The sequence below is a fragment of the Alosa pseudoharengus genome, unplaced genomic scaffold (assembly GCF_046254945.1).
Source record: "Alosa pseudoharengus isolate Yale_2024_CS ecotype anadromous, Long Island Sound unplaced genomic scaffold, YU_APseudo_1.1 YU_APseudo_1.1_scf_4, whole genome shotgun sequence".
NCBI lineage: Eukaryota > Metazoa > Chordata > Actinopteri > Clupeiformes > Clupeidae > Alosa > Alosa pseudoharengus.
Genome location: NW_027468774.1, coordinates 39,297,641 through 39,312,449, shown reverse-complemented (window position 1 = coordinate 39,312,449; position 14,809 = coordinate 39,297,641). Strand labels below are relative to the sequence as shown.

The window sequence follows — 14,809 nt, the reverse complement described above, 5'->3', positions numbered from 1 at the left end:
TTGACAGGTTTTCTGATGATACTTGAAACTTATTTATATTGCTAATGCTTTCTACCTCTACATTATAGCCTCTCATTACTTGCTCCCAGCTGTTGTTCTTTATATAGAGTATATTTATATAGATGACAGACTGCTCACCATAAGCATGTGTTCAATGGGTCAAATTACATCCTACTATGGCTGATGAATTCTTTCACAATATGCAGAATGAACAGTTGGCACTGGTAGATCAAAAGCCGGTGACCACTCCCACCTCTCGTTTCTATGGGTGTGGCTTAACCATCACCCCTTGCAGCATCAACTAACCGCTGGCGGATCATCAGGGATAAGGGCTTACACCGGGCCGCTGAAGCAAAGCACTGCTGACCAAAAGTAAGAGTTGTCCTTGTTTATCTCTAGCTTGCCTATTGGTTTATATAAATATATTATTATGTGTTGTATTGTCCAATTAACATTTTAAAAATATATTCTGAAAATATTGTATGGTATAATAGCCTATTGGAATACTACTTTGACAGTGAGTAAATGGGTCTGCAAATTCTGTAGCTCAAAAATAACAGGGAGCTTAGTGGATTACTGAAATGATATTTAATGGGAGTAACAGACCTGAACTGTCTGCTGACTCCTTGGGATATAAATGTCTGAGCTCTTTTCCTGTGGTGTCTCTCCTGCAGAATGCTCCTAGCTGTGGCTGATGACATGAAGCCTGGTAAGATGAATTCTGTATCATCCGCCTTTCTGAAGAGGAGTGCCCTCTCTCCAAAACATCGCCTTTGGACGGCCTTTCACAAGCCCATCCTGGTCTTGCTGGTTGGGGGGCTTCTTTTTGGCACAGGCACGGCTGCATCCCTGTTGTACTTCACTCAGCTGGGGAACGTGCCCTACCTGGTTGGACCGGTGCTGCTGTCTGTCGGACTCATGTTTCTGGTGACTGGGCTGGTGTGGATGCCAGTCATCAAGCAAAGGATGGAGCACAAGGCACTAACACAGATGAATTACAGCAAATTCACCTCAGAGGTGTCTTTTCCCAGCATCTCACAAAGTGTAGATCTGCTGGCCTGATGTGGCTGTGTCTTGTGTGTATGTTTGTCACAGTTGTAATTGCATTTGTGAAAGTAAGCCATTTTTGTCTAATGGAGATGTAAATTAGTGGATTTTATTTGTGGGACATTTTACATCTTTCTGTCAAATGACAACCAAAAAAGGACTTCTTATCTCTTTTGCTATAAGCTGTCATTTTCATTTCTCCCATTGTTGCCAGGGATTGGTTAATCCCTCCAAACAGGATTACGAAGGCAGAAAATGCTATTGATGTTAGAGGCCATTTGAATGCTGACTCAATCTAACTGATGGTATTTTTTATTAATCCTAACTCTGATTTGAAACACTGCATTTATCTATTACATTTTTTAATTGTATGTATGTTGAAATTAAATTTACGTTCTTTGTAAAATAAATAGGCTTTGACAGATTATGTTTTTGTGTCATTTATTCATAGCCACCCCTTACATTGTAGGTCTCAAAGTAGTCACAAAGTAGCCTATGTACAGTAGTTTACATCATTTTTTGGGTAATTTTGTTGGGCAGGGTCGACTGTATTCAAACATTGTGTTATTTTATTTTAATATCGTAACTATTATGTGTTTTCTATGCATTATTTAAAAAACATATACATATATCATATCGATATATATATATATATATATATATATAATTATTTTTTTATTATTATTATTATTATTTTTTTTTTTTTTCAAATAATGCATCGAAAACACATAATGTATATATATAGGCCTAATACAAATGTATAACTTTGTTTCCCCCAGTGCAGTAGTGACTTTCACAAAGCGCCAATGTATCCCATGTGAATATGATTATGAAACATGGTTGGTAACCTATTTATTAAATCTCAAATCCTTAAATTCCAATGGATGGCCATGTAAAAAAAAAAAAAAAAAAGCTACCACGTCATCCTAAAAAACCTTCTAAGTTACAATGTAACATCACCCTTATTATAATGCAAGCAAGAACGACTGTCCAATGATTACTGCCCTGTACCACGATGTCACTATAAATTGTCCAATGACATTCCCATGCAGAAAGAACAAGTGAGTAGTGGGCAGGAAGCTATCTGACCGAGAGGGGGAAGTGCTGTTGCTATCATTGTTGTCACACACCCAACGAACTTTTTTGTCACGATTTAGCTAATGCTATATGACAGAAGTATTGGTAATTACAGAATTAAGTTACATGATTGACATATTGATGTAACAGAGGCACCATTCGTCTGATTTCACGTACAGAAGTACCGCTATATCTCTTCAGGACGTTTGAGACCTACTGAAGAGGTAAGTGTCGAGCTAGTTAGCATTAGCCAAGCCGCTTGGGTAGCAGCTAGCGGTTCGAGACTATTATTTCCTTGCTTTTAAATGGCCAAGAAAATGACAAAGGATTGTCGCCAGGGGAGTACAAGGTTGTCTGTTATTCAAGTGAAGAAGACTGGGCATCCAAAGTATTATTGCCTTTTTAGCAAGGTGCGCGTTGATTTTTTTAAAGCAGTCTAAGGGTTAAGTTACGTCTTCGAAAGATCAACAGGTTAAAGAACAACTCAAGAAGTTAACTTGAAACCAACATGTTAGATTTTGGGAGTAACGTTAACGTTTGGTATCGTTCATAAACTGGCTTGGTTTGCTGTTAATGAGGAACCTGTGTCAGAATGTTATTTTATTATAACGTGAAATAAAAGGCGTGTGAATACTTTAGGCGTAGTGAGTATAAATTAGACATCTTGGTTTATGATAACGAGAATGGACGAGATGCCACTTGCCGGTTAATTCGGACAGTTGCTCATAAAGTTCTTTCTGGATTATGGAACACAACCATCTCGTCGCGTCATGTCCTGGGATACGAAATTAATTTAGTTGTCCGGCGAAGTCCGTACTACTAACCGACTGTCTAAATACTAAAATGTTAAACTTTTGACACACCCTGTATGGGGATTCCTCAAATAACGTTTTGTCATAATGATGACTTGCTCCATTCCTCGCATTTTTACGTGGACAGTTTGGCGTAACGTACACCGGTTTCCAGTGCAGTTTGCCGCGCCTGGATTTAAAGCATAGTCCGACAGATTACGGTGATTTGCAGTTTAATTTTGTGGATTTAACAAGTCTATTAATGCGTGATTATTGGATTACTGTCAGCTGATGTATTACTACTTGCTGGTCTTTTATTCAGGTTGTAGACATCGATATGAGTGATTCCGAGCCACCGAAGTTTGTGTCCATTGAAGATGAGAGAGACTACTGGAGGGAGCAAGCAGCTCAGCAACAACAAAGGTACCTGGGTGGTGACAGGCTACATGGCTGAAAACAACCGGTGTTATTTACCATTGTTCGTGGTCAGAGTGTTTTTGATGATCTTACCGGTATTCTGGTTTAAAATATTGATAATATCACCCTCCTTGTAATGATCAATTAATTGCCGCTCTCTTGAACTGGCAGAATAAAATATTGCTCTTTTCATAGCTCTAGTCTATGTATAGACTATAGACACACACACACCTATGACGAGTAAACACAGGTACACACACACACACACTCTTTTGTAAGTGGCGGTTGAGTTTTATAGACAATGAGAAATGAGCCTTAGCTCTTGTGTAGGGTGCAAGAGGCACAGGAGGAGCTGCAGGAGTTCCAGCAGATGAGCCGGGACTATGAGGTGGAGCTGGAGACGGAGCTCAAGCAGTGTGAGACGCGGAACCGGGAGCTGCTCAACATTAACAACCGTTTACGCATGGAGCTGGAGAACTACAAGGTACCGTGCTGACAACGTTCCCTCAGGAGAATTCTGGGAACATGCATGAAGTACATGCATGCAGCGGCCAAGCAAAATGTTTACCGTCATGGCTATGTCAGTCAGTGTGTCTTGGCTGTGCCAATATGTGTATCCTGCACCAGCATCCCATTGATTCACTGTGATGACATCTCTTCCCCTAGCTTCCTGTTGTGATTGAAGTAGTCTTGAGTGGGGGTTGGTCAAGACCTTAGAGCTTTGTCAGGCAAATATCTTTGATTGTGAAACATGCCCCATGTTGTATTTGCCAAGTTCTCATTTATTAGATTAGATTCAACTTTATTGTCATTGTGCAGAGTACAAATACAGAGACAACGAAATGCAGTTTGTGTCTAAACAGAAGTGCAAAGAAGCAGAAAAGTGCAATGTGATATACAAAGTAGGTGGTGCATAGACAGGACAAAAGATATAGTGCAGTGTAGACAGTAGTATACAGTTGTTTTCAGAAGGTGGTTTAGAGTAGTAAATTTAAATATAAGTAGGTGCAGTGTATTAGCAGTAACATTACAAGAGCAGAATAAATATGGCTATGTAATAGGGGTGTAACGGTACACAGAAGTCACGGTTCGGTTCATACCTCGGTTCGGACATCACGGTTCGGTACGAGTTCGGTACAATGGAGGGAAAAGCAAAACAAAAATGCAGAAAGCATTTTTTTTTGTACATGTCTCAGGCTGTACCACCTAGTGTCATACAGTCTCTTCCCTGAGCTATCTGCAACAGCCTGAAGTGTGTAAGATGTAGGCTAAACAGTACAATAAGTGCCCAGACTCAATCTGTAACTTGTAAACAAAATAAGACAATCAGCTATAAAACTGAAAATAGGCCTACAGCATCTCTTATTTCTGAAAGTGCAAATTACATAGAAAATGATTTTTAAAAATCCACTTAAGCAAGACCTTCAACATCTGTGTTTAGTTGTATATGGAAGGGTCTACAATTTGCCTCAATATTTTTCATTGTGTGTAAAGTAATAATCTAGCCTACTAACTGTGAAAATATCACACTATTTTGCCTTTTTTTTAAAAACGAAATTGCTCCTTTCATTTCATAAACAGACTACAACTAGAAGTCACGTGACTTTGCCCTTTGACGTTAACTCACCGTAGCATGGTTTGTTTATTAGCCTGGTTAGCGTTGTCACTTTATTTTACTGTCTATGCACTTAACACTACCAGCTCCTCATGTGAGAAGTTACAAGTTACCCCAACATAAAGGTAATTACCACCCGATTTACATAGCTTTCTGTCATTACGAAATCATTTAATTTAAGCCATAGGTTTTGGCCCTATTTGTATGTGTATCCAAAGGCTGCTGAAGCGCACGGGAAGTTTCTTTCCCCTCGTTTCAGTGATTGGTAGCCTACATCATCTGGGTGATGGCTTCGAATATGTGTAGCATTTTTTCCACTCACATACCCAATGCTGAACAACGCCGACACACAATTTCATCTTATCCACCACTCTTTCGCCTGTACTAACGTTACTGTAACTGAAGTTCTCAAACTTGCGATCTTAAAGAGACCAGCGGATCCTCTAACTCTTGTAGGTCTAACCTTAGTGCTGCCAGAGCCCGTCTACGGAGAGCCTTGCCACTCCGTATTAAGTCCCATTGTACCGAATTTTGGTTGCAGTTCCACCATATTTCCACTGGGGGCGATCGCCATGAGTGCAGAATGAATGGGAGTCAATGGAGCTAGACGGCTAAATTTGTCTCTTTCACCTGATTGTCGTTGACAAATCTCAGATTTGATTGTAGTTTGTATAACTTCAACATGGGTTATAGGTCAAAAGTTGAATGAACGAGTACTTATGTCCTTTTGATTTCTTACAGTTTGGGTCGTTGTTGCCCATAACACGCTAGCATTGTGCTAATGAGTGACGTCATTGACACGTTTGAAAGGCTTTTTAGAACAATTAAGTGACTTTAAAAAATATAACACTCCACCAAGTGTATTTTCTTTGCCTCCCCTTTCGAATACAATATTCAAATTACTTGAAAAAAAATTATATCCCGAGAAAAGTGGATTTTGAGGGGTACAGCTCCATAGACCTCCATGCATTCTGCACTCGTGGACGAGCGCCCTCATGTGGAACCACAGAAGGAACTGCAACCAGTTCAGAAACCGGAAGTTTTCCGAGAGTGGCAGTTCTCCCCTTATTAGACATTCTCTGGTGCTGCTAATGACTGACGGACTCGACCGACGACCTGACAAAAAAAAACATAGGCGCCAATCAGAGCTTCAGAGCTAAGGCGAGGCTACAGATTAGCGTTAGGTGTCGCTAAAGAACTCCCGTAACTCTCGCTACTTAACAGTAATTGCGCATGACATTAATTAATCCGCACACGAGTTTTATGTATTTTTATACCGTGTATTCTCCGTGTAAATTCATGCACCGAACCGTGACGCCCGTACCGTTTCGGTTCAATACGAATACATGAACCGTTACACCCCTACTATGTAATATGAACAATGTATGAACAACATGTACAGATATGTGCAATGTAGTGGAAGTACCATTATAGTAGTAGTAAGAACACTATACATATATGCAGTGTATTAACAGAATATATTACAGAAAAACTGAATAAATATGGATATTTAGTATGAACCATATAATGGGATGTCCGCCTCCTTGTCCCTGTCAAGGCTGCCATGGTCGTGGACACTTCAACAGGCAAGGTGGCATCAGGCGGGGGGTGATGGGGGGGCTTAGTTCGTTGGATGTCACTGGGATGCAGAGCTAGAGTTTAGTAGGGTGACAGCCGCAGGTATGAAGCTTCCTCTGAACCTGGTGGTTCGGGTGCGGAGAGACCTGTAACGCCTCCCGGAGGGGAGTGGGGTGAACAGTCTGTGGTTATTTTACTCAAACTCTGAGATCATTGAGGCTTTCATAAGATCCGGTTGTACTGTCTGTGGTTGGAAGATGAGCTGGTGCATCTTGTATCGTTTAGTTATGCCTGGAGGGGAGGCAATAAGAGCTGCTGACTACAATCACATATTCAGTGATCAACAGTGGCTGATTGAGGTCTAGGAAGCGGCTGATTGAGGTCTAGGAAGCAGCTGATCTGAGGCCTGTATCTGGAGGGGAAGATGTGAAGAATGTTAAGTCTATGTCGACCTTATGCTAGAGACGGGGACAAATTATGTTTTCGCCTGCATTATGTATGGCTACAGAGTCTTCAGGGCTTGTATATCTCTACTGCCTTTTGTACTCTCAGCAGAAAGTAGGTCAACAGTAGGCCAACAGCAGTTTGGACTGCTTGCCCTGTTAACATCATATTAGGTATGATGATGTGGCTGAACACATACATGCTCAACCTACATATCTACTTGTATGCATGAAGTCCTGTTTTCACAGATTGTAGAAGTTTGTTTTTATGCCGTTTCAATTGCTGTTGTTTCCACAATGACCAAGTTATGTTTGTCACCATTGAAAACCATGGCAACTGATTGGGTGTCAGACAAACACTCAAAATACTGTTCCAGTTATGTTGTGTTTTCTTTGACCTTGGTGATATCTTTGTGATTATTCATTAGGTACATTGCTATCACGTCGGTTGATTGTATGTAAAGAGACGTTACAAGTTACGAGAGTACTCCGAGAGAGTAATTGAGAGAGAACTTGAGAGAGAACAGGGCTTGGAATGCAAAAGAGGGAGGTCTTGACATGCCTAAACATGGGAGGGCATTTTTGTGGTGTTTCCCCCCATTTAGAGTTTGTCCACACATAGCTGTTGACAAGATAATACTTTATCCAAGATGTAATCCACGCTTGAATCTGAGCAAAAGCTGGCAGCTACCCTTTTAGTTGACTTTCTGAAGAGATGCTGGTTTGGGTTGATGGAGGAGTGCTCCTGCTCTTGCTCTCAAGCAGAGATGGTGCTACCATTCATTGTGTGTGTGTGTGCAGGAGAAATACGAGACCCAACACTCGGAGGCCGTCAGACACATCTCCACTCTGGAGGGGGACCTGGCCGAGACGACGGCCATCAAGGACCAGCTGCACAAGTACATTCGGGAGCTGGAGCAGGCCAATGATGACCTGGAAAGAGCCAAGAGGTGGGAATTGATAAACATACTGCTCTCGTATGGTTTTGCCATTTGTGTTATATAAGTATAAGTATATATATTATTTTGATCCCGTGAGGGAAATTTGGTCTCTGCATTTATCCCAATCCATGAATTAGTGAAACACACTCAGCACACAATGAACACACAGTGAGGTGAAGCACACACTAATCCCGGCGCAGTGAGCTGCCTGCATCAACAGCGGCGCTCGGGGAGCAGTGAGGGGTTAGGTGCCTTGCTCAAGGGCACTTCAGCCGCGGCCCACTGGTCGGGGCTCGAACCGACAACCCTCCGGTTACAAGTCCGAAGTGCTAACCAGTAGGCCACGGCTGCCCTATATAGCCTAGATCACAAAATGCATGCTGCAAAAATGCATACAATTTCCCTGGCATTTATTGCACTGAAAAAGTCTTACATACAGGCAATAAGGGACCTGTGTTTTTGGGGACTCCGATATTTTGTTATTAGATGTTTTAGGCTGCTGTGCCATGGGATTATTTTTTTTCACTGTCAAATGTGAGCTCTAGCACATTTATACAGTGAACTGTAGCATACCTGCCATGTAAGCACACTACTCTCTAACCGTAGCTGTAAAAGTGTCTTATAACAACATGTACTCAAAATAAGTGCAGTGTATCAACTCATGAATTAAGTATTAAGTATAAATACACATAGCACCGCATGCTACATTAAAGTTGGGTCGAGTGGCTGCCTGCTTTCTGTGACCCAGGAATTTGGAGTGAACTGTGACCAATCATTTCTGTGCTCCCGTAGGGCCACCATTATGTCTCTGGAGGATTTTGAGCAGAGGATGAACAGTGTGATCGAGAGAAACGCCTTCCTGGAGAGTGAGCTGGATGAGAAGGAGAACCTGCTGGAGTCGGTGCAGAGACTTAAGGACGAGGCCAGAGGTACTCACCTGATGATGTCTCACTGAAATTAAAGGCAGGGCCAGTTTGCTCTACATGGATTAAGCCTATTCCTAGGCTAATATAAAAAGCATCCTCGGAGACCTTGAGCTCATCCAAAAAACAGAAAGACTGTTACCCCCCACCCACCCCCCTTCTCGGGGTTCCTTTTTTTTGCGTGTCTGCAATTCACACAACAGTAACTTAAAAATAGAACTAAGTATAAAAGGAGCAGAGCCTGAGGCCGAGCTGAAGTGTCTCCCCCATGTAAAGGGTGAGATTGGCAGGGCAGTGTGGGCCTGGTGCCTCCCGGTCAGCTCTGCTGTTAGGAGCTGAAAGGCTTCTTTGTATCTGAGATGTAACAGCCTGTGTTTGTATTTTCGCTGTCTCTAGGTTGGTTTGTTCTATCTGTGCGTGTGTGCGTGTGGGTTGTGTCTCTGTCTATGCAAACTGGTCTGTGTGTCTCAATTGTTTCTGTATGATCTGTGTTCCTCTGTGTGTTTGACTTGCGCACTTTGTTTGGTGTGTGTGTGTGTGTGTGTGTGTGTGTGTGTGTGTGTGTGTGTGTGTGTGTGTGTGTGTGTGTGTGTGTGTGTGTGTGTGTGTGTGTGTGTGTGTGTGTGTGTGTGTGTGTGTGTGTGTGTGTGTGTGTGTGTGTGTGTGTGTGTGTGTGTGTGTGTGTGTGTGTGTGTGCAGACCTGAGACAGGAGCTAGCTGTGAAGCAGAAGCAGGAGCGACGGCCGTCTCTCAGCCTCACTAAAGACACTGACGTGGCAGAGCCTACACCCCCTCCCTCCAGACCTACGTCTGCGCTGCCCACTCCCTCCAGACCCACCTCTGCTCTCCCCACCTCCTTCAACACGCCTCCAGGCTCACAGACCAGAGGTAAGCAAGTGCTTATAATCTATTAGTCCACTGCTTGGTTGAATTTCCCATTGCCCTGCGTAGTTTAGAATGTGTATTAACCGTATGTTATTTGCACACCTATGAAGTAGATCCAATTTGTTGGCCCTATCACACTTGTATATTAATTCACCAAACTCGTTAAATTTAAACAAAGAGTATGGTTTAAATGAACTGTCACGTTGCATCCAAGCTGTAAAATACAGACGTTCAGAACATAGCAACATTTAGCATATGACGGAGGTGGATTTTAGCTAGTTGGATGACATAAAATAGCGCTGTTTCAAAGCTCTAAGGTTCATCAGAATCCTGAGATATGCCTGCTTGACAATGGAAGGGATGGAACTAACAACTGGCCTTTGGCCATAGCAACCATCCATTTATAACTAGTAATAGCAGTTCTCCTGCAAGTTGAGAAATTAGTTGATATGTGGCGGAAAAAAGTAGTTCTACAAACAAGACTGTTTTAGAGATTAAAAAACATTTACATTATAACAGGAAATGAACACAACGCAAGTGGCAACAGTGGAATAAGCGGGATAATGGACTTCATGCCGTTCGACTATACAAAGTTAATACACTTTTCTCGATGGAACTCCACTTCGCATCGGGCCGTTTTACTATCTAGATTCTAGAACGTGTATTAACTTTGTACAGTCGAATGGAGTGTCGTCCATTATCCCTTACGTATAACTCAAGTCACTGTAAAAAATGTGGACGGCATGGCGTTCTGCACTTACAACCGCAACAAATGAAGCCAGAATTGATTGACCATATCAGCAAATATGGTGTCAGAGAGTCTACACAGGAAGTGTTTTTTGGAACCAGAGTGTGCATGCTAAACAGGAGATCAGACTGGTTACCCTCTGGATTGCACATGAATTACATATTTGGGTAAATAAAAAAAGAAAATGCCTTTTTTTTTAGTTTCTTCCAGTGGCTTCACTTTTGACTGCTTAGACTGTAAATAGTTTTTACAGTCACTGATGTAACTACAAGGGAAATTAAAAACATGTTTAGTGTGTGTGTGTGTGCACGTGCATGCCAGATAAGAGGTACTTGTAGGTTGAGGATGGCATTAGTTGAGGATATTGCGTTCACTATATTTAGTCATTTAACTGTATTGTATTCTCTCTGGACTGGATTGTGTTCTATCTGATAATGGAGGATTTCATACTTTGATTAATTATCCATTTGTAATACTGGTTGTCTTATTCCTGTGTGTGTGTGTGTCTCAGTCATTCCAGGTGAGGGTTTGGTCGGAAGCCCTCTTACTACCTCCGCGCGTATATCGGCTCTGAACATTGTTGGGGAGCTGTTGAGGAAAGTTGGGGTGAGTCTGCTGTTTTTGTGCCTCATCAGGCCTTAAGGGCAAATTAGGGCCCTGTGGTTTTCCCATACAAGCCTTTAGTCACTTGATCGGGGGAATCACCACTGTTGTAACTGTGTGTGTGTGTTCGTTCACTAGCGCCTCTGTGTCTCCCGCTGGCACAGTGGGTCCCCATCATCTGGCTCTTTTGGTATTTACCACCAGTCATGTGCTAGTCCAGGACCAATGTGGTGCATGCTTCAGAACAGAAGCTTAATTGTAATGGATGAGGGCTCTGTCTCCAGTAATCCCTGAGTCCCCATCCTGATGATTAGCACTCGGCCACATTCTAGCCCATCCTCGTCCTCTTGATCACTTTCTGTGTATTTAGTTATATATACAGCTCTGGAAATAATCAAGAGACCACTGCACAGTTTTCTGATGTCATCCTACGGTTGCTGAGGGACATTCGTTGACGGTCATAATCAAATTTGCAGTGGTCTCTTAATTTTTTTTCCGGAGCTGTATATTTTTGGGGCTTTTTGCCTTAATGCCTATATGACAGTGAAGTATGACTGGAAGCAAGCGAGAGAGCGAGATGGGGTATGATCGGGAAATGACCCAGGTCAGACTCGAACCCGGGTCCCCATGGGCACTTGGACCCAAGTGTGGTACGGGTGCTGTAGCCAGTTACATTTTTATGCAGTGATGGTGCAATGACAAGATATGCTTCATGTCTGGTATTTCTAGACACTTCATCACACGTCCTTTCATTTTGATCATAGAAATTCGATATGATGCATATTAAGAAATGAGAATGATAAAACTGGCGTAATAATCATCTCATCCATGGTGTTGTAGAACCTCGAGTCGAAGCTGGCCACCTGCCGAGAGCTGCGCGTCAGCGACAAGTCGGAGAGCCGGCAGAATCTTCCTGCATCCTCGGGGACGCCCGGAAACCAGCGGGAGAGTCCTGACATGCAGGCCAACACCAACGGGCTCTACGAGAAGGGGTGAGGCGCTGAGGGGTGGCATCTTGACTCACCACTATTCCTGTTCACTCATGCGCAGAAAAAGTTCGACTTTTCTTTAGAGCCCATTGTGTAAAACGCAGCTGGAGAAGGCTTCAAGCAGAAGTTTAAATGGGCTGGTGGCTGTGATGGATGTGTTTGGACTCGTCTGAAACACCCAGCAAGCAGTGCTCTCCATAGGCATAAGCATGCGCTAGGCTAGACATTGTGATATGCCATAAGTTATGGTACACTGTTATTGTATTTTGATGTCTATTGTGTGTTCTCTCTTTATGTCAAGTAATGGCCTATTTTTTGAAAAGTTCTGTCGGGGATGAGCCAGCCAATCTTTCAGTGAACTTGCCCAACATAACAAACACATGTATCCTATGAATCTCGTTTGTTTGATAGGAATTGCGATATATATTTTATTATTTGTTAATGTTCAAAGTGTCGCTATAGATTTTTGTGTTCTCTCCCACTGTTTTCAGATTGGTGAGGCGGTTAGATTTTGGACCGGGACCTAAGATTCTCCTCTGAGCTCTCCCAGCATGCATTGCACAGCTCTGGTACTTCACCCCATACTGCACTCGTGTGACTGACCCCCCCCCCCCCCACCCTTCCTCCCCACTCCTGGAAGGCAGACTCCTCAGCCGCTCCACCCTCTGCCTGCTGCAGTGTTCCTTCCTCATCCCTTCCCACTGTGGAGGAACCGAGCTCTTGATGAAGCTGGCCAGGAGTTCTTTTTTTTGCGCACATGCACTGAGAAACACAACTGCACAACTGAGCAGAAAGAAAAGGAGGAGGAATTTTCATCTTAAGACCCTGGTGACTTGTACTCATTCCCTCAAGTCTGCCCTAACATTCTTTTAATCCACAGCATTACATTTGCCTTTCATGTACTGATCAAGTGAGACCACTAAGTTCAACAATGAGAAGACTTAGAAAGAAGCTTTTTTTTTCTTTTTTTACTGCAGACAGCTCAACTCTGTGTGTGTGTGACATGTTCTTGTTTTTAACACACTGGAGTTCCCTTTGGAAGCTGGTGGTCTACACTTCTTTTTGCACTCTTTTTTTTCCCCTGACGAGATATTCTCTCTGATGAATGATGATGAAATGGTTATGAGTTACTAGAACCGATTGGAGTCGTTAAGAGCTAATTAGAATAGATGGAGAAAGTGGAAGTAAGTATGAGGAAGGAAATAAAAGAACCCTGCACAGATCCTATGTATAAGTAGGAACGGAAACTGCGAGAGAGAGAGCGAGAGAGAGATGGGAAGGGAGAGAGAGGGTGAATGTGTTTACTGTAATGATGGGAGCAGAATGGCTGGCGAAGCAGACTGTCTCATCTTTCTATGTGATGGCTCTGGCTATCTGCATTAAGAGTTACTGAATTACTTTGTGGTATATGAAATGAATTGTAAGTGGATGTCAGTCAGATTATTTTTGTTTGTTTTTGGTTATGTTTGTGGGATCATCCCCCCCCCCCCCCTTTACTGTTCCCTTATATCATTTATCTTACTAACACAGCGGAATTATTAAGTAGCCTAACATGGGGAGAGAAACCGTATTGTTGGTTATTACTGCTTTGTTTTAGATGTTGTCTCAACTAGAATGTTGAGATGTCGTCGTGTTGTCGAGAGCTTGTTTTTCCAAGTTGTGTGTGTGTGTGTGTGTGTGTGCATGCATTGTGCGTGTGACTTGCTGCTGTTTTAATGTGTTTTTGTAAAACGTGTTGAACGTCTCAGGGTTTGTTGTGGAAATATTTAGCAGGAGGTATGATTAGGCCTATATTAACAAACTTACTGGGACAATGTGTTGAGTCCCCCTAATGCTACTCTTAAAGCCTTGTTCTCTTGTACACAATTGATATACTGTTTGTTACACCCAAAGGCCTTGTAGACTCATCATAACTGGAAAGGTGTACTATTTTTATAAAGATCTAAACTTGGTGTGCCTTAAAAAGTGTTAGGAATTCTAAGCCTTAAAGTATATTTGAGGAGTAAGGTACAATATTTGGGCCTTCCTCAGTGTTAATGTTTTTCTGTTACCTCAAGTGTTATGGTTTCTGTTGGGAGAGAACAGACTGAAAAAGTTTGTATTTTTTTAAAAACGTCTCGAGTCTCAGTCTCTGAGCTAATAAGTGTATATCTCTCACTGCAGAGGGAGGGGTGTTTAGAATGTTATGAAATATGAATACTTCAGTGAAGGGTATGTGTGTTTTATGTTAAAAAGATGGGAATCGAAGAGAGAATAGAGTTCATTTGCTTTGTTCCTCCTCACATCTTTCCCCCTTAGTGGCACCAGATTACTGTAGACTTGCTGATGGATAGATATACTTCTATACTTATTCATGTGGCTGATGGATAGGAATCAGTAGGTTGATGTAGGAGAGTAGGCTTTGTAGCTTTAACTAACTTACGCCTTATCTCGGCATTTGAAAAAGTGTCTCCATACCTGTTAAACATTCCAGTTGGTGTGTGTCTGAAACAGGCGCCGTGTTTGCCATTGGGTTTGCGTCACTGTCGCTGAAATCCAGACATGTCACGGTGTTGGTTGGTGTGGCTTTGTGCGTCACTGTGTGTAGTCTGTTCACTTGTAAGTGCTTCTTACTCTACAAAGCAATACACTCTCTTGTCCTCTTAACCTGAGGGGTTGTATTTATTAATGCAAGGATCCTACCAAATGGGCACAATAAAGATCATATGAAGCATTTGTTGTTGTTTTTGTTGTTGTCGTCATGGTGAGTGAT

General features: G+C 42.3%; 1 protein-coding gene across 2 annotated transcripts; it reads left to right on the top strand.

Annotated features, from left to right (window-relative positions):
* The first annotated feature begins 2,137 nt into the window (after positions 1 to 2,137).
* Positions 2,138 to 14,772, top strand: nde1 (nudE neurodevelopment protein 1). 2 transcript variants are annotated; one of them, XM_076266235.1, is made up of 9 exons: positions 2,138 to 2,348; positions 3,238 to 3,338; positions 3,663 to 3,816; positions 7,770 to 7,918; positions 8,702 to 8,838; positions 9,532 to 9,720; positions 10,977 to 11,071; positions 11,909 to 12,060; positions 12,549 to 14,772. In XM_076266235.1, the coding sequence occupies exons 2-9, from the start codon at positions 3,253 to 3,255 to the stop codon at positions 12,595 to 12,597; spliced, it is 1,011 nt and encodes a 336-aa protein (XP_076122350.1). In that variant the 5' UTR covers positions 2,138 to 2,348; positions 3,238 to 3,252; the 3' UTR covers positions 12,598 to 14,772. The 2 variants fall into 2 exon arrangements, with proteins under 2 accessions (XP_076122350.1, XP_076122351.1); XM_076266236.1 differs by lacking the exon at positions 2,138 to 2,348 and adding an exon at positions 2,792 to 3,136.
* The last annotated feature ends 37 nt before the right edge of the window (positions 14,773 to 14,809 follow it).

Bases quoted from the DNA above. Each gene is read 5' to 3' on its own strand.
- nde1 (XM_076266235.1), top strand. From the start codon at position 3,253: ATGAGTGATTCCGAGCCACCGAAGTTTGTGTCCATTGAAGATGAGAGA. The intron at 9,721-10,976 runs GTAAGCAAGTGC...TGTGTGTCTCAG, and splicing joins TCCAGGCTCACAGACCAGAG to TCATTCCAGGTGAGGGTTTG. The intron at 12,061-12,548 runs GTGAGGCGCTGA...CACTGTTTTCAG, and splicing joins AACGGGCTCTACGAGAAGGG to ATTGGTGAGGCGGTTAGATT.